The sequence below is a fragment of the Pituophis catenifer genome, unplaced genomic scaffold, assembly GCF_029215685.1.
Source record: "Pituophis catenifer annectens isolate HBS135680 unplaced genomic scaffold, rPitCat1.0.hap2 SCAF_8, whole genome shotgun sequence".
NCBI classification, from domain to species: domain Eukaryota; kingdom Metazoa; phylum Chordata; class Lepidosauria; order Squamata; family Colubridae; genus Pituophis; species Pituophis catenifer.
The window spans coordinates 83,969,432-83,991,730 of record NW_027256888.1 but is presented as its reverse complement, the minus strand read 5'-3'; the positions used below and the strand labels follow the sequence as shown (position 1 = coordinate 83,991,730).

Genomic DNA, 22,299 nt, shown 5'->3' with positions numbered 1-22,299 from the left:
CAAACATGCACAGCTATAAAAGGAGGTTCTGTTTCTGTGTCTGTTTCCAGATAAGTCAAGCAATGATTGGAGTTCTGGGCAGTATCACGGAGCCCATATGAAACTTAATCCAGTTAATTGGATCACTTTATACATTGATTTGTTGAGCCATATCAGTCCTTGCCTTCATGTATGCCCAGCCCTATTTTGTAAAATAAGGAACGTTACGCAAAGTGTAGAAATCTGCCCTTGGGACATCACTCGTTCTTCCCTTCCTCACTGCTTCATGGGGAGCTATTTGCCCAAATTCCATTGATTCCCCTGGCTGCTTTATTTCTATCGTAGCCCCTTTTATAGCGTTCAGCCACCAAGCTTCAGCGCTGCTTGTGCAAAATATTGCATCGCTCCAAGGCCTTCATTTTTACAGGTTGGGATCCCTGCGTTTACCATGTGGCCCCTGGGGGCCCAAGGACCTCGTCCAACTCTCGGACCCCGGTGCCCTTTGTAGGTGGCCTTCCTAGCCAGAGCTGTCTCCACCAATCCTGACCTGCCTCGGAGCCCCAGTTGGCTAAAACTGTTAAGTTTTGAAAGAAGAATTAAGAACAAAAGCAACACGGACGTTAAAAGTGAAGAAGCTGAACGAACAAACTAGAAGTAGGTTAATTATTTCAGTAGGAAACCAAAGAGAAAATGGGGCAGCTAATTTCTTTCAGAAGTCCAGAAAGAAACCTCTCGGCTGGGGTGATAGTTCCACAGTTTGTGATGGTTGAGATACTTGAAATCGGCCAACGCATCTTTTCCTTCTCTTCTTCTGAGTAAGCAGAGTTCATTCTTTCCAGCTGTCACTCGTATTTTTCCCATCAGTATTTGCTCCTGGACCGGGTAACCAAGGGGAGAAAAATAGAAGTGAGAAAATAATAAAATGAAGCATACAGGTGATTGTAACTAATCATTTTCATAGGACCATAAGGTCAGGAGGCCTTCAAGTTCAACCCCCTCCCCTCATTCCATCCCAGAAAAATGGTGGTCCAATCTTTTCTTGGCCGGCTCCAGCTTTTCTCACAACTTCGGGCGGGAGGCTCTTCAGATGGTGAGATGGTTCCCACCTCAGGAAATTCCTCCTTATTTCCAGGTTGGAGCTTCCACCCATTGCTTCTTGTCCTGCCCTCGGGAGAATAAATCGCCCCCCCCCCCACTCCCCTTCCAGGACGGGAAGACTGTTCTGGTGTCCCCCCTCCGCCTTCTCTTCCTTAAGCCAAACAGACCTCCTTCCTTCCGCTCTTCTTCACAGAGTTTAGCTTCCAGGATCGCCTTTCTTGCTCTTCTCTGCACTCTTTCTTGGGACTCAGCAGTTCTGAATTGGGGTGACCAGAACGGGACGCAGTGTCCTAGACGTGGCCTGAGTAGTGTGGCTTAGAGCGGTACCATCACTTCCCTTATCTTGAGGCTGGCGCTCTCTCGATGGAGGCCAGGACTGCGTTAGGCTTTTTGGGCAGCTGCAGTCCACTGCTACGGTCCGTCAGTATACTCCGGTCTCTGTCCTTTCCTGTCCCTGTGCAGGACCTCACCCTCGTCCCCAGGGAGCTGCATCATGTTGGGCAGGGCCCAGTGCTCCAGCTCCCTTTGCTCGCCAGGCTCGCTTTCCTGGAGGCAACAGGAGAAGAAGCGGCTGAGTCAGTGGGGAAGGAGTTCCTCCTTGGCTGTTTGGGGAAGATTAGGACCGCCTGTTTTTAGGCATCCTGTGTCCCTCTCGGGCCTCTTCCTGCACAAGAAGAAGAAGGGAAGCTGCGATGGTTTCCCTTCTAAACGCAGAGGTTCAAAGGTCCATCCTTGCACCTTGGTCTTAGCGGAGCCCCTGGCCCTGCCTGAGGCAGCGGAGGCCCCCTCGTTGCCCACCAAGCCCCCTTCCGAGCACGTTCCAAGGGCTGCCTTTTCATGCCCTAAGGAACCCCAACCCTCCAATGCCCTGAAATTGGGGGAGACCAAAGGGCCACTCCTCAAAAGATTGGCTCCGTTCTGAGAAGACGCATCCAGGTGAAGGAAAACAGGGAGGGAGAAATACAAAGGGTTACAGGTGGCCCTTGATTTATGACCACAACTGAACCCAACATTTCTCTTGCTAAGTGAGACATTAAGTGAGTTTTGCCCCATTTTACGACCTTTCTTGCCACAGTTGTTAAGTGAATCACTGCAGCTGTTAAAGTAGTAACACGGTCCTTAAGTGAATCTGGCTTCCCCATGGACTTGGCTTGTCAGAAGGTTGGAAAAGGGGATCACGTGACCCTGGGACCCTAACCCTAACCCTAACCCTTCTCCGGAGACTCAGGGCGGCTTACAATGTGCTAAGGAATAGCGCATTGTTGCCCCCCTCCCTTTTTGGCTATTATTAGCTTTTAAATATTTAATATTTTTAAAAAATATTAAATATTTTTAATGTGTGCCATCAAGTCCTTGTTGACTCTTTAAAAACCACATAGGTAAACCTCAGTGGTGAAATTCAAATTTTTTTACTACAGGTTCTGTGGGCATGGCTTGGTGGGCGTGGCAGGGGAAGGATGCTACAAAATCTCCCTTCCCACCCCACTCTGGGACCAGCCAGAGGTGGCATTTGCCGGTTCTCTGAACTGCTCAAAATATCTGCTACTGGTTCTCCAGAACCTGTCAGAACCTGCTGGATTTCACCCCTGGTAAACCTTCTGTTTTAATTTAAGTTTTAAAATTATTAATTTTTTTTGGTACCATTTAGTGATCTTTTAGATGTATAGTTTCTTATTGAATACTTTGGAATGATTTTGGCACACCAGGTAAAATAAATAAAACTCGGACAATGGGCAGAAACCAGCAGGAAGAAATTCTTTGGGAATGAGTTCCATGTTCTGCATTTGGGTGGGGGCAGCAGGAAGGGGGCCTTGGATGCCTTGTTGAAGGAGAAGCCGAAGAGGAGCAACCGGGAGATGCAGCTGCAGACAAACACACACGCACACACACACACACACACACACACAGACAGACGGACAGACACGTAGCTGTGAGGAGGCAGCAAGAGAAGCCAGTGTGGAGCTGAAGGGAGGCCTCTGTGCTCCTCTCCGCTTGGGGTCAGTCAGACCAGCAGGCTCTTCTGGGCACCCGGTATGACGAATGAGCTGGAAGAAAGTGGGAGCGAGCAAGATCGTAAGGCGCAGGGTGGGAAGACTTTCATGGGAAATGGTTGGAGGCCATGGCTTCAGGTCGCTTGCTGTCTTCAGGGCTGCCCTGCAGAAGAGAAGGCCAGATTGTCCGGAGTTTGTCCGGAAGACGAGAGAGAGAGAGAGAGAGAGAGAGAGAAGGAGCCAAGTGCAGGCCAGCCATTTCCCCTTGAGAAAGAGCCGCTTAGAACGGGGCAGGCGGGGCGGCTAGGCTCTCCTTCGCTGGGGGTCTCCCAAGCCTCGCTCCAGCTGAGGAGGGAACTGACCCAGGACTGGAGGCCAAATGCAGCCTGGCCGGAAGCGGACAGGCAGCCCGTTTGTTTAGTGACCGTTCCAAATTACAACGGCACCGGAAAAAGTGATTTACGACTGTTTTTCACACACACGACCATTGTTGTGGTCACGTGATCAAAATTTGGATGCTTGGCCACTGGCATGTACTTAGGACGGTTGCAGTGTCCCTGGGTCACCTGATCCCCTTTGGCGACCTTCCGGCAAGCAAAGTCTATGGGGAAGCCGGATTCACTTAACAACACATGTGGATTTGGATTTCACCTTGGGGAAGTCATGGGAGGAGGGGAGGGTTAGGGAGGGTTAGGGAGGGAAAGGATGGGGGAAAATGGGAAAATTTGTATTTGTAAAACTTTTTCAATAAAAAAAACAACAACACTGTTACTGACTTAACTGCAGCGATTCACTTAACGGTGGCAAGAAAGGGGGCAAAACTCACTTAACAAATGCCTTGCTTAGCAACAGAAATGTTGCGCTGAGTGGTGGTCATAAGTCGAGGACTCCCTGTATTTGAAGGGATGGAGGAGCTTGCCCCTCTAGGAATTTGCCAGAGTGTCGAGCTCTGGATGTTTGAAGAACATGTGGCTTTGCTGCCACCTGGTGGTTGGTGAAAGACGTTTTGTTTCCTATCAAAGAAGCTTCTTCAGTTCTGACTGAATAGTGGGGAATGGAAGGATTTATATTCTTTGCAGTCATCTGGTCGTTGGAACTCCAAAGGCGGAGTGGTTGAGGCCACTTGAGGGTTCATCTATATCCTCAGAGTCACCTGAATCAGAGTGCAAATGGGTGTGGAACCTTCTTGGCATTGCTGAAAGGACTGTGTTGTAGACAGGAGGTAGGTTGTGCCACATCCTTCCCACACTATTGAAAGAGGGCTGTTCAATTTTAACATAAATGGCCTCTTTAACCCTTCTTTCAAACCAGAGGTCCTGTCTGACCAGAATGTGGACTTTGCTGTCTTCAAAAGAGTGACCTTTGTCTTTTAAACGCAGATGGACTGCTGATTCTTGTCCTGATGGGTTCATCCTCCTATGTGTTTGTGCCATGTGTTTGTGAAGTGGTTGTTTTGTTTCCCCAATGTACAGATCTGCACATGTCTCATTGCATTGTATTGCATCTGTCACATTGCTCAGTTTGTGTCTGGGTGTTTTATCCTTTGGGGTGGACAGACTTCTGCCTTAGTGTATTCTTGGGTTTAAATTGTGCACGTATGCTGTGTTGGTTGAAAATCTGCCTCAGTGTTTCAGATATTCCTGCAATTTATGGAATGACAATGTTGCTTCGTTTGTTGTTCTCTTCTTTGTCTGTTATGTAGGAGCTCCTGGGTGGGTCTTTTTCTGGATCTGGTGAAGACCCACTTGGGATAGCCACACATGTGATGTGTTTTAGTTCTTTTTCTTCCTGATCTTTGCTGGTAGGCAAACTTTCAGCCAGGTGGTATAAGGTTCTGATCACTCCCATTTTGTGTTCCAGTGGGTGATGAAAATCAAAATATAACTATTGAGACCGCAATTTAACGATAGCCATAAACGCAGTCCAACTCATGAAAAACCAGTGGAGCTCACCCAACCTCCTAACCCCAACGCCTGAGGGACTAGCCCGGGGTTTTCAAAGCCTTGTGATGGGCTAACAAGGTTGGGGCCGTGTGGATCTTGGTTGTGGGATGCTCAGTGGTGCTGCCACTGGGAAGGCCTGGCATTGTTTCATGGAAGGGGCTTTGAGCAGGCTAGGCAGGACGGGGCGGGGGGGGGGAAGCAGAAATGGAGGGAGAGTTGCACTAAACAGAGGGGTACGACCATGGCAACTTTAAGACTTGTGGACTTCAACTCCCAGAATTCCCCAGCCAGCTGTGCTGGTTCCTTGATTGCCTGAATTTGCCATGAGCTGAAAAGCTCCTAACCCCCATTTGCTCAGTCTCCCCAAAACAGAAGCGTAGCGACACTTCACTAGTTGCTATCTTGGCACCTGGAAGAGTTCCCGGGATGTAGTTGCCGGTTCAGAACAGCAGAGGGCAATGTGACATCAGCAATGGGATGTCTGCGGGAACTCTGCCTCTGCTGGGATGGCTTGATTGAGCTTTGCTGACCGGCGGCCTTGCTGGCTGGGGGTGATGTCCAAGTCCATGGACGCTTCGGAGATCGAGTTTGACTCAAGGAAGCTTTTTCGGCCTCTTTGCTTTTTCCCCCCGGGGCACAAAGCCAGCTGGATGACCTTGGGCCGGTCACACACCCACAACCCCAGGAAGGAGGCAAGAAAGATGATGGGGCTGGAGGCTAAAACATAATGAAGAAGGGTTGCCGGAATTGGGTATGGCCAATTTAATGAAAAAGAAGTGTTCCAATATTTGAAGGGCTGCCCCAAAGAAGAGGGGGTCGACCTAGCCTCCAAAGCCCCTGAAGGCAGGACAGGAAGCAACGGATGGAAACTGATCAAAGAGAGAAGCAACCTGAAGAAACTTCCATTTGTCTGAAACGGTAGAGGGTTTCCTGCCTAAGCAGGGGGGTGGACTAGGAGACCTCCAAGGTCTCTTCAGGCTCTGTTATTCTGAGGCAATGGCAAATCATTTCTGAAATCTTATCAGGAAAACTGCAGAGACTGGTCCAAGCGGCTGCCAGGAGTCTGCGCTGACTCAGAGGTGCACCTCCCCCCTGCTGACAGGTGCCAGAGATCAGGTCCCTCACCTGAGGGCTGAATTGCAGTCATTTTTCTCTTGGCCCAGAGAGGAGAAGGAGAAGGAAGGGCCTCTTTGCGTTTCAATGGGAACTGAAGTCGCATACCTTCAGGGTGGTTTGCGTAAGGAGCTACAGGCTCACGGATACTCCATCACTAAAGACATTGACATATATAGCAAACACAGACTAACTGGAATAGACATGCCATTCATTACAGTAATAGCCATGTCACAAACAAAACGTGAAGCCTAGGAGTAAACGGACAATAATTGTAATGCTGGAATGTAGTTGGAGGTTGCAAGGAGAAGGTTCATCTTGCTCATTAATAAAGTGCAGTTGGTCAACTGATGGCAGATCTAATGTTACCACAAAATTACCGCTCTGAGACTGGCAGCGTATAATTTTAATAAATAAATAAATAAATACAATTTGGTTTGGGGAAGACAAAAATGGCTAGCTGAGCTCCATTTTGAGGGGAAAGCAGAAAATTATTCCAAACTATATCAGTATTGACAATTCATTTTTCTTTTAAACAATGGCAGAAAGATATTTCTAGATTTGTATGGCAAGGTAAGAAATCAAAAATTAAATATAGTGAATTGTTGCAAGATGTGGAAAAAAAAGAGATGGACTAGAATTACCTGGCCTAAAATTGTACTTGAGGAATGTTGTTTGGGACGCGTGACTTTAGGAAACCGGAGGTTCTTGGAATTAGAGGGACATTTTTTGAGATTTGGGTGGCATGGCTACCTATGGCATTTTAGCCTTCAGGATAATGTGAATTGAAAAAAGCCCCTTTGACAGATGTGCCCTAGTGAGAGTTTGGAAGAGATAGAAAGCAAGTTTGTCTCCTATCATTTCTCTTTGGCCGTCACCCCAGGAAACCTGTTTTAGAAGAGAAATGATACTTACGCAAACTTGGTTACTTATGCTGATCTATTGATCTTAAATAAACCTACATATTGTAATATTGTATATAATATTATTAGTCAATAAAAGAGTAGGAAAAGCAATACTGGGATACAATCCCCAAAATGACAGAATGATCTCAGTTCGAATCCAAGGCAAACCATTCAGTACCACAGTAGTCGAAGTCTCTGCCCCAACCACCGGTGCTGAAGAGGATGAAATTGACCGGTTCTGTGAAGCCCTACAGCACCGGATAGAATTAACACCAGAAAATGATGTCCTTATCATCGGGGGGGGGGGGGGGATTGGAATGCTAAAGAAGGAAGCCAAAAGATAACCGGGATAACAGGCAAGTTTGGCCTTGGAGTACAAAATGAGGCAGGGCCCAGGCTGATAGAGTTCTGTCAAGAGAGTACGATGGTCATAGCAAACACTCTTTTCCAACAGCCCAAGAGACGACTCTACACATGGACCTCACCAGACGGTCAACACAGAAGTCAGACTGACTCGGTGCTCTGCAGCCAAAGATGGAGAAGCTCTAGAGCCGTGCGATGGCGAACCTATGGCACATGTGCCGGAAGTGATGTGCAGAGCCAGTTTTCCAGGCATGCGAGCTGTCGCCCCACTGCAGCTGCGCATGCTCCCAGCTGGTGTTCGGGCCTCCGGTGTGCATGTGCACAATTCAGGGAACCCAGTGATCTTCGGAGCTCTCCTGTGCATGCGTGCGCATTTGTGCATGCGCAAGAGAGTGCTTGCGTGCATGCATTGTGTGCATGAAATCCATGCACATTTGCAGATGGTGCGATTGCACGCACAATGCATGGTGGGGTGCACATGCAAAAGCTGTGTGCATGTGCAGATGGTGTGGTTGCGTGCGTAGCGCATGGAGGAGGAGCCGTGCATTTGCAAAGCACGCAAAGCAAGGACCTGTTCAGCACTCGGTGAGTAAAAGGTTCGCCACCACTGCTCTATACAGTCAGTAAAAACAAGACCAGGAGCTGACTGTGGCTCAGATCATGAGCTTCTCGTTGCAAAATTTAGGGTTAAATTGAAGAAAGTGGGGAAATGCACTAGGCCACTCAGGTATGAACCAAATCATATCCCTGATGAATATACAGTAGAGATGACAAATAGATTTAAGGAATTAGATTTGATAGACAGAGTGGCTGAAGAACTATGGACGGAGGTTCACAACATTGTACAAGAGGTAGAAATTAAAACCATCCCAAAGAAAAAGAAATGCAAGAAAGCACAATGGCTGTCTGAGGAAGCTTTGCAAATAGCTGTGGAGAGAAGGGAAGCGAAAGGCAAGGGAGAAAGAGAAAGATACACCCAGTTTAATGCAGAATTCCAGAGAATAGCTAGAAGAGATAAGAATGCCTTCTTAAATGAACAGTGCAAAGAAAGAGAAGAAAACAATAGAATAGGAAGGATCAGGAATGTCTTCAACAAAATTGGAGATATGAAGGGAACGTTTCATGCAAAGATGGGCATGATAAAGGGCCAAAATGACAGGGACCTAACAGAGGCAGAAGAGATTAAGAAGAAGTGGCAAAATTACATAGAAGAACTGTACAAGAATGAGCTTAACATCCCTGATAACCACGATGAGGTGGTCACTGACCTCGAGCCAGACATTCTAGAATGTGAAGTCAAATGAGTCTTAGGAAATCTGAGCAACAACAAAGCTAGTGTATTCCAGCTGAGCTATTCAAAATCTTAAAACACGATGCAGTAAAAGTGCTACACTCAATTTGTCAGCAAGTTTGGAAAACTCAACAGAGGCCACAGGATTGGAAAAGGTCAGTTTACATTCCAATGCCAAAGAAAGACAATGCCAAAGAAAGTTCAAACTATTGCACCATTGCACTCATTTCACAGGCTAGTAAGGTTATGCTTAAAATCCTACAAGCTAGGCTCCAGCAGTATGTGGATCAAGAACTACTAGAAGTACAGGCAGGATTTCGAAGAGACAGAGGAACTAGAGATCAAATTGCCAACATACGCTGGATCATGGAGAAAGCTAGGGAGTTCCAGAAAAAAATCTACTTTTGCTTCATTGACTATGCTAAAACCTTTGATTGTGTGGATCACAACAAATTGGCAAGTTCTTAAAGAGATGGGAGTCCCAGACCATCCTATTTGTCTCTTGAGAAACCTGTATGTGGCTCAAGAAGCAACAGTGAGAACTGGACACGAAACCACTGATTGGTTCAAAATTGGGAAAGGAGTCCGGCAAGGCTTTATACTGTCGCCCTGCCTATTTAACTTATATGCAGAGCACATCATGAGAAAGGCGGAGCTAGATGAATAAAAAGCTGGAATTAAGATTGCCGGGAGAAATATCAACAACCTCAGATATGCAGATGATACCACTCTAATGATAGAAAGTGAAGAGGAACTAAAGAGCCTCTTGATGGGGGTGAAGAAGGAGAGTGCAAAAGTTGGCTTGAAACTCAACATTAAGAAAGCTAAGATCATGGCATCCGGCCCTCTCAATTCCTGTCAAATAGATGGGGAAGAAATGGAGGTAGTGACAGATTTTATTTTCCTGGGCTCCAAGATCACTGCAGATGGGGACTGCAGCCAAGAAATTAAAAGACGCTTGCTCCTGGGGAGGAAAGCCATGGCAGATCTAGACAGCATACTAAAAAGCAGAGACATCACCCTGCCAACAAAAGTGCATATAGTCAAGGCTATGGTGTTCCCTGTTGAAACGGATGGCTGTGAAAGTTGGGCCATAAGAAAGGCTGAGAAGGCCAAAGAATGGAGGCCTTTGAACTCTGGTGCTGGAGAAGACTCCTGCGAGTCCCTTGGACTGCAAGGCGATCCAACCGGTCAGTCCTAGAGGAGATCAACCCTGGCTGCTCTTTAGAAGGCCCGATCCTGAAGAGGAAACTGAAACACTTTGGCCACCTAATGAGAAGGAAGGACTCCCTGGAGAAGAGCCTCATGCTGGGAATGATGGAGGGCAAAAGAAGAAGGGGACGGCAGAGAACGAGGTGGCTGGATGGAGTCACTGAAGCAGTCAGCATGAGCTTAAATGGACTCCAGAGGATGGTAGAGGACAGGAAGGCCTGGAGGAACGCTGTCCGTGGGGTCGTGATGGATGGATTCCTTTGACAAAAGACAAAAGCCAATTTAGTTGCATTTCTATTTGGAGAAATAGAAGTCTCTTTTGGACTTCTTGCTTGAGAAAGATTAAAATGAAGTTTTGATTTTAGGATTTGCTGATTAGATGTGTTATTATTATGGAAATATTGTGTATTGTTATTTTTATTGCTAGATATGCTGTATTTTTATGCTTATGTTTAAACTTAGATTAAGAGATTTGTTGTTATAATTTTATGTTATTTACATTGCTTAATCCATACACTTTTTATATCAGGGGTCCCCAACCTTTTGGACCTCAGGGACCACTAAATTCATAATTTTAAATCCCACAGACCACTAATATGATTTGCCTAATGATTGGCTGGGTGGGCGTGGCTAAGTGGTCATGTGACTGGGTGGGCATGGCCAACTCGATGGCATTCACATCGAGGGGCGTCTCACCGACCCCTACTCACCCCTCCCCTCCCAGTCACTCCTTGCCTCCCCGTCTGGGCTCCTTAGGGCCCCAACAGGAAGCAGTTGTTGGAGCTAAGCAGCCACCGTGAGAAAGAGTTGGCAAAACAGCTGGCTCAGTTCAAATGGGATCTGAGAAGGAGGCTCAGTAGAAGCACCTCACTCAGGACTAGGAGCAGAGGCTTTCCAAGCAGAGGGAAGACCTGCAGGAGTGCAAGGCCAGGTAATGGCGCCTGGAGGCTCATTGGGCTGAGATGGTCAGCCAGTTCCAGGCCATGAGGCAGTCCCACTGGAACAAGGCCCACCAGCGGCTCTTCCCTCCAGCCTTTGCCCAAAGCCCCGCACCTGGCAGCTGAAGCAGACCCCAAGTCGGAATTTCTGCCCCCCTGCAACCCGCACAAAAAGACCCCAAAGGGGGAGATTCTCTGCAGCAACACAAATGTTCATTGCACATAGCCGGCCCAGGGGCCATCGTTTCAGGACCCCTGATTTAGTGCAATATAAAAAAATGCAAATAATTTTTCTGTGGACCACCGACATTTTCTTGTGGACCACCAGTGGTGACCGCTGTTGTATATGATGTTTTTGTTTTAACTTTAAGAGTAAAAGGTTACTATATACCGTAATTGTACTTGTACTGAAGACAGTTGGGTGTCAGTCCTCTCCTTTTTTGTCAGTTTTTAATTCCCCCCCCCATTTTTGATTGCCTCTCCCCAAATTTTTCCCTTTTTGTTATTCTGCATTTTATATTTTTTTGAAATTGAAAACAGTGGATTTTAAAAGAACGAAAAGCAGAAAAGAGTGAAGGAGACTGCAGTGTGTCTGACTCTCATTAAAGCCCCACACTTTCCCCATCCAAGCCCTGTCCAGCCCCACCCTTTCCGGAGTCTATCTGTGGGGAGTTAGTTGAGGGGTCTCTCCCACCGAGGGGGCCAAAGGTAATCTGCCTAGAAGGTATCCTAAGGATGGTTCAGCCCCCCTTCCTCCTCCTCCTCCTCCTCCTCCTCCTCCTCCTCCTCCTCCTCCTCCTCCTCCTCCTCCTCCTCCTCCTCCTCCTCTGGAGTTGCCTTTATCTCTCCCGCTCAGGGTCTGTCCCGGCTTCTCCCCATCTGCCGCCACGACACATGGTGCCAATCAACTGTCCTTCCAGCTTGAAAGGCTGCTGCGACCGGAGGAATTGCTTGCTGACGCATCACTTCTGTTCTTCCCAGAGAATTGTTCCCACCCTGCGCTCCGAATGTGTTGCTGGTGGCCATCCTTGTCTCTCTCCATCCTTGTCCCAGCGGGGAGTGGGGGGGGAGCCGCTTGGGCCTGGCCTTCCCTCTGGGTCCCCCGTGGCAGCCTTTGGGGCTGGCCAGAGCTGTAGCATGGCCACCTCTCCCCTCTTCCCCAGACCCCTAATTTTTCTTCCTGGGTTCTAGATAAGCAAAGTCCTTTGTCCCTGCAAAGAGCTTCCCTGTTGCTTCAGGGGAATTCTGGCTCTTCCTTTCGATGCCCCCGGATTCCCTGCTGTCAGGGGTGTGTGTGTGTTTGTGTGTGTGTGAGAGAGAGAGAGGGGGGAAGGAGAGACCCCCCTCAAGGACGATGATTAAAGCAAGGGGATGGCCTTGAGAAAGGCTGGTCTTCTTGGGGACCGCTGAGGAACATCTAGCAGCATTTTGTGAAAACCCTACTCTGGCCATCAAAGTTTGGGAGGTGCTCTTGGTTGTGATTCTTGGGGAGCTCTTAAGCCCTTGGCTTCCTTTTTCAGTGGGATGTTGGATGCTGGCTGGCTCTTGTCATTTTCCTCAGAAAATCAGGGCATAATTTTTTTGACTCCTTTGTTCAACGGACTATCTCGTTTTTAACACTTCTGTGGAGAACAAATCACATTTTAGGTCATATTTGTGCAGAAATATCGAACGTTCAGAAGGGCTCACAAATTTTTAAGCATCACTGCAAGTTCTGAGATTGGTTTCTCTTTCCACTGGCAAAAGAGTACGACGCGGGGCCTGCCCCGAGGTCAGCAGTTAGCCAGGGTTAAGCAGAACTCCCTCCGAAACGGAGGCACTGAAGCTCCCATTTCCTAAATCTGGTGTTTTGGACCGTCCTGGGCTGTTCTGGGCAGATGGAAGGTCTGTGTTTCACTCCTTCTTTTCCAGCAATGGACAGCAGGGTCAGAACCCGGCCGGTAGTCTGCAGGACTCGGGAACCGTTTGGGGAACAGGTGGACAGTTGCCTTGACTCCAGCTGCAAGGAGGGCGGATCCAGTCCTTCCAATAAAGGAGAATATTTGCTACTCAGGGATGAAACGAGGGTGCTTTCCGAGCTTGGTACCTTCCTTGCAGACATTTCATGACCCAACTAGGTAACATCATCAGCGCTAGAAGTATATAAACAGAAAGCAATCCCCCCCCCACTTCTAGCACTGATGATGTTACCTAGTTGGGTCATGAAACGTCTGCAAGGAAGCTACCAAGCTCGGAGAGCACCCAGAGTAGAGGGACTGCCAGGGTGCAAGAGAACTTCATGGCCACCTGAGGGGCCATTGCAGTTTGGGGCCCACCTTTGATCTCGGGGGCCCCTTTGGCTTGCACCTCACCAGGCTGTCCAGCGCAGGCGCTCCGGAGGCTCCTCAGCAGCAGCAGCAGCAGCAGGAGAGGCGCTGAGTTTATGCTCGGAGCCACCTGGATCCAGACTTTTCCTGACCTTTTCCAGAGCACGTTGCAAAAAATGTGCCTTTGTGTGGGAACCAGGAGTTCATTCTTTCTGCTGCTTTATTTTTAACTTCCCTAATAAGGAAGCCTTTATGGCCTTGACACTTAATGGAAAGAAAATGTCCGAGGATGAAAAGAATGCCTTTGCGCCCTTAGCCCTTCAAGTGTCATCTGGGCTTTCGTTCCGCTTCTTAATCAAACCCAGAGCAGGAGGCCTTCCCGGGCCCCAGAAAGTCATCGCCATGCCCGGATCGCGGGTTCCTTCCTCGGAACTGCTGGGGTCTTCCCCTGAAATGGACCCCACTCCGTTCCCATCCCTCCGTCCCACCTCCAGATGGTGGAATCTGGGGCTGCCCCCAAGCACCCCTCTAACGGGGGATGGATTCCCAGGAGGATTTTGCCTTTGCAACCCCCTGGGTGCCTGCCTGAAGACTGAAGCCCGTTTCACACCCAGCAGCCCTGGCACTAACCTTTCCGTGCCCTTCCCTGGGCAGCCTGCGATTTTCTGCCCCTCTCTGGCCGGGCAAGGGTGAGGGGGCCGCTCTTTAAAACCAGGATAGGCCTCCCATGCTCAACAAGGCAGCTTGGCTGCAACACCCGGCTGGATACGCTTGTGGCTCATGGCAGATGGTTTTATTTCGCATAATTCTGTTTTGTTCCCTCTTAAGGAGGAGGAACTTCATAATACTGGCTTTAAAATAATCCAGAAAGTCTTTGGCAGAAAGGAACAGGAACGGGAGGGGTGAAGGAGTTATGGGGGTGCCTTTCCAGACACGGTCTGTAAAAACACAGGCCGGCTCTTTCATTGGTTTCCCAATTTGGTCTGGGGGCACGAGAGGCCCAGGGCCCTGCGGGACCATCCTGGGGACGAAAGCCCAGCCCTTTCTGAATTGCGCCCGCTTCCCTGCCAGATAGCCCAGGTGCAGCTTTCTCTAACTGGGACCCAGCTGGGGAGTGGGATTCGCCTCCCAGAATGCAATGCATCCCCGTGATTTTTCTTAACGTAAAATTTGGGTAGCCAAACAAGCTTTTATTCCAGTGTATCGAATAAGCCGCCTTCTGATTAAGGCCAGTTTGTTGGAAGCCGCTTGTGGAATCGGCCCTAGTAGCCGACTGGGCGGCTGGAGGGGGCCAAGACCATTTTGGCCCTTGCCCTGTATTTGGCATTGGGCCTTTTTAAGTTTATTGGGGGCAGAAATGAACCCGGTTTAAAATCTCTCTGACCCAGCTCCTTTGGAGGGAGACAATGCAGGTCGGCCTCGACTTAAGGACAGTTCATTCAGCGACCATTCTAAGTTACCAGGGCACTGAAAAAAGTGACTTAGGACTGTTTTTCACAGTCGTGACCGTTGCAGCCTCCCCAAGACGCTTGGCAACCGGCTCGTCTGTATGTCCTGGGGTCACGTGATCCCCTTTTGATGACCTTAATGACAAGCAAAGCCAATGTGGCTTGCAATGGGGAAGCCAGGTTCACTTCCCAACCGGGTTACTAACTTATCAACTGCAGTGACTTACTTCACCATTGTGGCAAGGAAGGTCGTAAAATGGGGTGAAACTCAATTTTGGGCTCAGTTGTGGTGATACATTAAGGGCTACCTGTACTGTGGCCCCTGTATCTTGGGCGATGCTCCTGAAGAGAGGGAAAAGGGACAGGCCGGCAGATGGCACGGGTGGGGCCGGGTTTAAGGCTGCCAGTGCCAGCCGGGCCTTTTTAAAAATCTCTTGCCGTGCCACCTGCCATGCAGAAATGTCTCTAGACTAACCTCAATTTATGGCCTCCTCCTTGGTCTTGGTTCCACTTCTCGCCGCTATTGGCTCAGGGATAAAGGGGAAACTGAGTCGCTCACATTTGCTGAGTAAACCAAGCAGCCGGCAGTTGAATCTTCACTGGGATTACAGTGAGACCTCAGGTTCATGAGCCTCCTTGTAGCAGACCTTCAACACAACAGTCTTTGGATGTCCTCCCCCCCCTCCCCAATTGCAGACAGGTCTGTTGCCTCTGAAGGAGAATGGCTGGCTGGGGAATTCTGGGAGTTGAAGTCCACAGGTCTTAAAGCTGCCAAGTTTGGAGTTCCCAGGGTTACTTGATGATTCTGTGTCTTACGTGAACTCAGAGAACAGGTGAATTCAGGGTTTCAGCTGCCTAACGCATCCCACTTTATCCAGGTCTGTCTATGATGGGGCAGAACATGGGCGCTTCATGGAGAAGCTGGACGCTCGCATCCGGAACCACGACCGGGAGATCGAGAAGATGTGCAACTTCCATTACCAGGGCTTTGTGGACTCGATCACGGAGTTCCTGAAGGTCCGGGCAGAGGCCCAGAAGCTCAAGGTAAGGGATAGGGGGTCAGCCGGAGGCGGGTGCAAGTGGCACAGAGCACCTTGGAGGCCAGAGGAGCCCGAATTAGTCACCTGGGGGAAGGCCAGGGAGGGACCGGGGGTGCAACCCTGCATGGGATGCAGCAGCCGAGACTCCAGGGGGGGAAGGGGACGGTTTCTGAGGGCCACCCTCTACTTTAGCGCTGGTGGGGCTGAGAAGATGGCCAAGCAGCCCTTGAAGAGGCTCAGGAATTCTGGGAGTTGAAAGTCCACAAGTCCTAAAGAGGCCATCGTTGCCCACCTCGGATCTATATCATCCATCCACCCAATTTGTGCACCCAGCAACTCTGTGTGTGTGTGTGTGTGTGTGTGTGTGTGTGTGTGTGTGTGTGTGTGTGTGTCTCACTTCATGGGCTAAAAATAACTCTTAAAAACACCATGCCTTTTTTTTACAGAATCAAGTCACAGATACGAATCGGAAACTGCAGCTGGAAAGCAAGCAAGTAAGGAAGCCTCGGCTCCTCTCTTCGAAGCCTTTGTGGCAATTTTATTTACAGGCTGTCGTCAGCTTATTACAACAGTAGCCGGGACCAGCATTTCTGTCACAGTACGAAGCCGTGGCCCGGCCACCCCAGCTGCCATTCGCCCTTTTCCTCCTGCAGAAGGCCTGCCCTGCAGTTTGCCAGGCAGCTGCTCCCGAGGCTGCTCGTGCCATTCCTTCTCCACATGGCCTGTCCTGTCCTGTCCTTGCGATGCTTTGGGAAGCCCCTGAGATCTTCCTTCGGTCTCACGAGGACAGGCACGCTCCATGGAGGACTGCCGGCCTTCCCTTCTCACAACGCTTACAAAGACCTCAGGGGGGGGGGGGTTCTGAAGCTTTGTGAGAACAAGGCATTCGGTTTGGAGAATGGTGCAAAGGATGTTGGGAAGAAGGCCAGGTGCAGCCAGCAGCCCCTCACAGGCGGAAGGACCAGGACCAGGGGGTGCCTCGGCAGCAGCAGAGGAAAACATCAGGGGCACCCGGGGCAACCGGGTCACTAGTGGGGGCTTGAGGCGGTACTTCTCAGTGGCAGGAGTGGCATCAGGGCTGCTTGAAGGCCTGTGCTACTGCCAAGGGCCCTGGGCCCCCCGGCCCCAGTCCTGCCACTGCTGAGGGCCCCTGGGTGGAGCGCCACATAGGAGAGGCTGGGGGGAGAGGGGAGTTGAAGGATCCCTGCCGTCCTGAGTGTGGGTGGGCCTGAATTTTGACCACATCACCGTGGGGGCTGTGCAACAACAGCAATTTTGGGCATGGGTCTATCCCCATCCCTCTGTTTCTAACCTCCTTGGAGGCTTTTCTGCTCCCCCTCAGAGGGCTCCGGGGTGCCTCTCTTTGGCCTCCAACCCAGCTCGGCCCTCGGGCCCTCCTTCCCTCAGGCCTGAAAGGAAGCTGCCGTGGAGGAAGGTTTTCAGTGTCCTCGGCAGCATTTGAGCCTCTTGTCCTTCACAAAGCTGCACCCGTGTTGGCAGAGCTGTGTAAAGAGGAGAATGTTGGAGGTGGAGTGTAGAGTCCGAGGGCTGGAAGGGGCCTGAAATGCTCGAGGGAGTGTATGGATCAGGCGAGGGGTGTGTGAATCCGCCTGTCCAGTCTGTCCTTAGCAAGGGCCTGGGTCTTAGCAGCTGAGTCCTGGCCCATCCGGTTCCTTGCCCCTTCGGCCTGCCTGGACACTGCCCGCAGTTGGTCCCTGCGCTCGCTTTGGGCTCTCAGCCAGCCCCTCCGCAGACCTGGGGAAAGGGAGCCGAAGGTCAGGATTCCAAGTCATAGGGTTGGCAATCCCGGTGTCAGCCCTGGTCTGCCCGGGCAGCAGGAAGACTCAGGGAAGGTGGGGGTGGGGGTAGGGGGTCCGCAGTGACCATGTCCAAGCCAACCAAGGTTGGCCCCGAGGCTGCCAGCGACGATAAAGCCCCTCTCGTCTCTCTTGCAGCTGGTGGGCGCCATGGAGGAGCTGAGGCAATGCCGGCTGCAGCAGTGGAACATCTCTGCCACGGTGGATAAACTCAGCCAGTGCCTTCCCGGTGAGAGCCCTGCAGAGGAGGACGGGGGCGCCTGGGGGCGCCTGGGGCCGCCCGTGTCTTCCTGACCTCTCTGTGTGTTTCCGTTCCTTCTGCTAGTTCTGGAGATGGAGAGCAAGTTAAGGGAGCAGATGAAGTCCAAAAGGTAGGCGTTCCTGGGCGGCCCTGTGATTTGGCCGGGGTCCAAGGAAGGTTCTGGCGGCTGGGCTAGGTTAACCGTGGAGCCATGGTGGCACAGTGGCTAGAATGCAGCATTGCAGGGCCCACTGCCAGGAGTTCGATCCTGACCGGCTCCAGGTTGACTCCTTCCGAGGTGGGTGAAATGAGGAGCCAGAGGGTTGGGGGTGGGGGTGGAAAGAGGCTGACTCTGCGAAAGGCCTTAGAAAGGGCTGTTGAGCCCTGTGAAGCGGCATAGAAGCCTCCGTCCACGGCATTTGGGGCTCCCTGGTGTTCGTTTCGTGGCTCTGCTCTGCCTCTCCCTCCCTCCACTGACTGGCCTGCCCTTTTCGCTTGTTCTCCTTTTGGAGATTCTGTCCAGATTGCAGCTTTTATTGATCTATGTTTTTGCACCCATTTTTACCTTTTGTGATCCGTTGGAAAAATGCAGCCCTTTCTCTATTTCCCTGTCCTCTTTCCTCCTTCCTTCCTGCCTCCTGATCCTTTGAGTCTGAGGAGCAGCCGCCCCTTAATACGCAAGAGGAGGAGGGGGGGGACACGACAGACTCCTTTTTACAGGGAGTCCTTGACTTACAACAGTTCGTTGGTGACCATTTGAAGTTACACTGGCACTGAAAAAAGTGACTTACAACCATTTTTCACACTTATGACCGTTGCAGCATCCCCGTGGTCACATGATTGGAATTCAGATGCTTGGCAGGAGGTTCCTATTTATGACGGTTGCAGTGAAGGTCACGTGATCCCCTTTGAGACCTTCTGAGTGGCAAAGTCTGTGGGGAAGCCAGATTCATTTTACAACTCTGTTACTAACTTAACAACCACGGTGGTTGACTTAACAACTGTGGCAAGAAAGCTCACTTAACAACAGGAATGTTTTGCTTAATTGTGGTCATAAGTCAAGGACTACCTGTAGTACCTGGTTTGTCATCGTCTTACCAGTGGTGAGACCGTGAGGGCTGATAAAATCCACTCCCCCCTCGCAGAGTGATTTAAAGAGAAGAGAAAAACTTCAGGGGATTCCTGGGGTCCCAAAGAGCCTGGGAGCCCTGAGGGTGAAGCGAGTCACCTGACCTGCTTCTGAGCAAGGCTCTTCCTTCCTTCCTTCCTTCCAGGCATTATCCCGCCCTGAAGACCTTGGAGCACCTGGAGCGGATGTGCCTGCCCCAAGTCAGCCATTACCACTTCTGCAAGATCATGGTGGAGAACATCCCAAAATTGCGTGAGGAAATCAAGGACGTCTCCATGTCTGACCTGAAAGACTTCCTGGAGAGCATCCGCAAACACTCGGACAAGATTGGGGAGACGGCCATGAAGCAGGTGAGCAGCCAGGTGGGCAGAGAGTCACCCTGCCCTTGCGTGGTCCCAGGCCTTTCCCAGTGCTCAGGCAGCCGGCCTGAAGTGTCAGCCGCTGAGGACCTGGCCTGCCTGCCCGTGTCTTGGGCCTTGCTCAGAGGCCCCTGGCCAGCCACGGTGGGACGCAGAAGGCTGGAGCGGATGGCCTCAGGGATCTCCCTCTGGGGCTGGGAGGACACCCTCATAGCCTTGAACGCTGGGGAACGCAGGTCTGGTTTCTGTCTCCTGGCTTCGGAACATGATTTGTTTATCTTATTTATGAAAACTTATAGGCTGCCCATCTTACCTCAAGGTAACTCTGGGCAGCTTGCAATCATAAGCGATAAAAACAGCATGAACTAAAAGTGGAGCAGCTTTCATTTCTGACTCCTCTCCCGAAGGGACTGCCAGGCGAAACCTTTTCTTTGCTGCTGCTGGTGATGGCAGCGGCTTAGTATATTGCTTTAGTCGTTTTTCCTTATGTATACGTACTCATCACTCGAGTCTCGTTCGCAGTAAAAACAGTTACGTAACGTACAGAAAACGTGCCAGAAGCAGTAAGGCAAGGAATGAGATAAGAAAAAAGAAGACTGGGGACACTCCTCACCGTAGCCCTCCGTGCCGTCCTCATCTTGCTGTTCATTTAGGCTTCTTTCATCTCCTTGCTCTGCTTTGGGTCTTCTGCCTTCTCTTCTGTGTTCTCTGGAAATGGGTTACTTGCATAACCAGGTTTAGCATCTCGGGTGACTTGGGCTTCTGCCTTTAGAAGATAACCAGCTTAAGTTGCTGTGAGCAGAGTGGAATTTAGATGACAGCCAAGAGACGTCGGCCTGCGCTGCTCTGGAAAAGTTGTTGGTGTGACATTTTGCTCTCCTGCGATGCTTCCCTCGTTTGCTTTGCCCGGGGAGAGGAAAGAAGGATTGGATTGAATGGGAGACGCTCTGGGCTCAGGGCAGGAAGGTTGCTCCTCTCCACACCCGGCTTGCCAGCTGGCAGAGGAGGCTGAGAAAGGCCAAGCGTGGTCTGTTAAAAGGGGGGGGGGGAAGGATGGTGGTCTTAATCTGCAGGGAGTTTAAACTGAGGGGAGTCGGCTGCTTTGAACGGCTTCCCTCTTTAGGAAAGGACGAGGCTTCTCCTGCACGGCCCTCTCTGGGCAGCTCCAGCCACAGTGGCCGGAACAGGGCTCCCCAACCCTTCAGAAGCGCTCCATACAAGCGGTGGGCAAGGGGGCGTTGCCCGCACCAGTGGAGCTTCATGTGTGTGCATGAGTGCCCGCTGGTCATGTAAATGGAGCTGCACGCGTGAGCGCTTGCTGCTGACACGGAACCATTTCCTCCCTCCCCCACCCCCTGGCCGGTTGGGGACCCCATATGAATGTGGGTCAGGAGGAGGGGAAGGGGAGAATATTGGGGGACTGGGGGTTGTGGGGAGGCAGCCCCCTTTAAGCCTGCAGAGCTGGGGAAGGCGCCCAGTGGAATCCACAGGAGAAGATGGAGCTGCCCCCCCCCACTTTGAGGCTCTGGGTCTGTGGGGCGTGTGGACGCGTGTGTGTGTGTGTGTGTTTCTTGGAAAGAGCTTCCCTCCCACCGTATACGTGGGCTGCATTCAGTCGCAGGGAGGGTGTCCCGGGAAGGTCCCTGGCAGTCAAAGGGGGCAGTTACACCAGGCTGCAGTGCACGGAGGGAGAAGTGGCAGCCACCTCCTGCCCAGAGGCCGGGCGGGGCGTCCTCCGGTCCGTCCCCCTGGTTGTCATCAGATGAAGGGACCCGACCGGCCCTCCTTGTCAACGGCAGCCCTGGTGGTCCTTAAGCTCCCTCTAAACCAATAAAGGAGGGGGGGGCACTTGGAGGCCTCGGGTTGAAACTCGGCTTCATTGAAACCATCCAGATCTACCTGATGTGAGCAGTTAAGAAGCCGGGATTGTTTACAGAAATGCTGGGCTGTTGGCAAAGGCAGAGAGCCTATTTCTGGAGAGGTTGCAGTCCTCTCCTCCTGGGAAGCGCTGACGGCTTTCGCTTGCCTGCTGGTGCCCGGCTGGCGGGGAGCGTCTCTCTTCACGGCAAAGGCAGCAGCCCTGGCCCAGCTCAGGCTGTTCGCCCATCCCGTCCCTCTTTGCCTTCTGGGGTCTCCCATTAGCCATTTGGGCCACTGAGGAATTGGCTGAACAAGCCTCTAAGCACCCATTGCCCTCAGGAGGCTTTCTCTCTCCCTGGCCTGGAGCAGCCCAAGCGAGGGGAGGGCCCCACTGCCGTTCTTTGGCTGGCTCTTGGAGCAGTGCAGCATGGGCCAAGACATCCCTCCCTCCCTCCCTCCCTTTCCCCAACAACTCTGGGCTTGGCTGCTATAAGCGAGTCTTATTTCCTCTGCTTTTGCCCCCCCCGCCATTCTTTTCTCAGGTGCCCCCTCTCTTTCCTTTTTATCAATGGAGGGCGGGGCTTTTGCCTTGGGCCACGGACTCTGTTCATTATGCTGCTCTTTGCGGCTAGGTCAGAGGTGGGGGATTCCTGACTTGCCCCCCCCCCCCTCCCAGCAGGCAGGTAATAAAAAGCAGGGCCCTCTAATCCTTTCCTTCCCAAGAGAAGGCTGCACACACGCAGGCCCTTCTCCCAGGGCGACACCGTCTCTTCCACCCATCCCCTGAAGCTACCTGGGAAGCCCCCTTGGGCTGCCGATGGGGCTTTCTCCTCTCTGGATTGACCTTGGCTTGATTAACCCTGCCCAGCTGACCTTTTTCCTTCGTTTGGCTTCAGGCCTTGCTCTTCAGCTCTTGATGGGTGTGAAAGGGAAGAGCAAGGAGGCGAGCATCCTTTCTGATGTTGATGGTGGTTCATTCAGGGTCTTTAAACAGAGTCTTCCGGCGGAGGATAATAACTGGAAAGTAAAAATCGATCTTTGCTGGGAGCAGCAAAAAGAAATCTGCCTGTCCTTCCAGAATGGAAGAGGCCACAGAAATGCCAGGCTCCCCTTTGCCGCCCCCCCCCCCCCACTGCTCAGCTGCCCACGGTTCTCTCCGCTCTCCCCTCCTCTCTTCCCTGCTCAGGAAATTCCTCCTGCTTCTTAGGGGAGCCTTTCTGGGTCTATGGGTGACGCTCCTGGGAAGAGGGTCCAAATTCCGTCCTT

General features: G+C 51.2%; 1 protein-coding gene across 1 annotated transcript in view; it reads left to right on the top strand.

Annotated features, from left to right (window-relative positions):
- Positions 1 to 22,299, top strand: part of EXOC6B (exocyst complex component 6B) — a 145,502-nt gene that overhangs the window by 5,100 nt on the left and 118,103 nt on the right. Inside the window, exons 2-6 of the mRNA XM_070949200.1 lie at positions 15,466 to 15,631; positions 16,074 to 16,121; positions 17,583 to 17,673; positions 17,770 to 17,815; positions 18,960 to 19,164. Of these exons, the coding sequence (XP_070805301.1) occupies positions 15,500 to 15,631; positions 16,074 to 16,121; positions 17,583 to 17,673; positions 17,770 to 17,815; positions 18,960 to 19,164 (522 nt within the window). The 5' untranslated portion in view covers positions 15,466 to 15,499. The remainder of the gene's footprint in view (positions 1 to 15,465; positions 15,632 to 16,073; positions 16,122 to 17,582; positions 17,674 to 17,769; positions 17,816 to 18,959; positions 19,165 to 22,299) is intronic.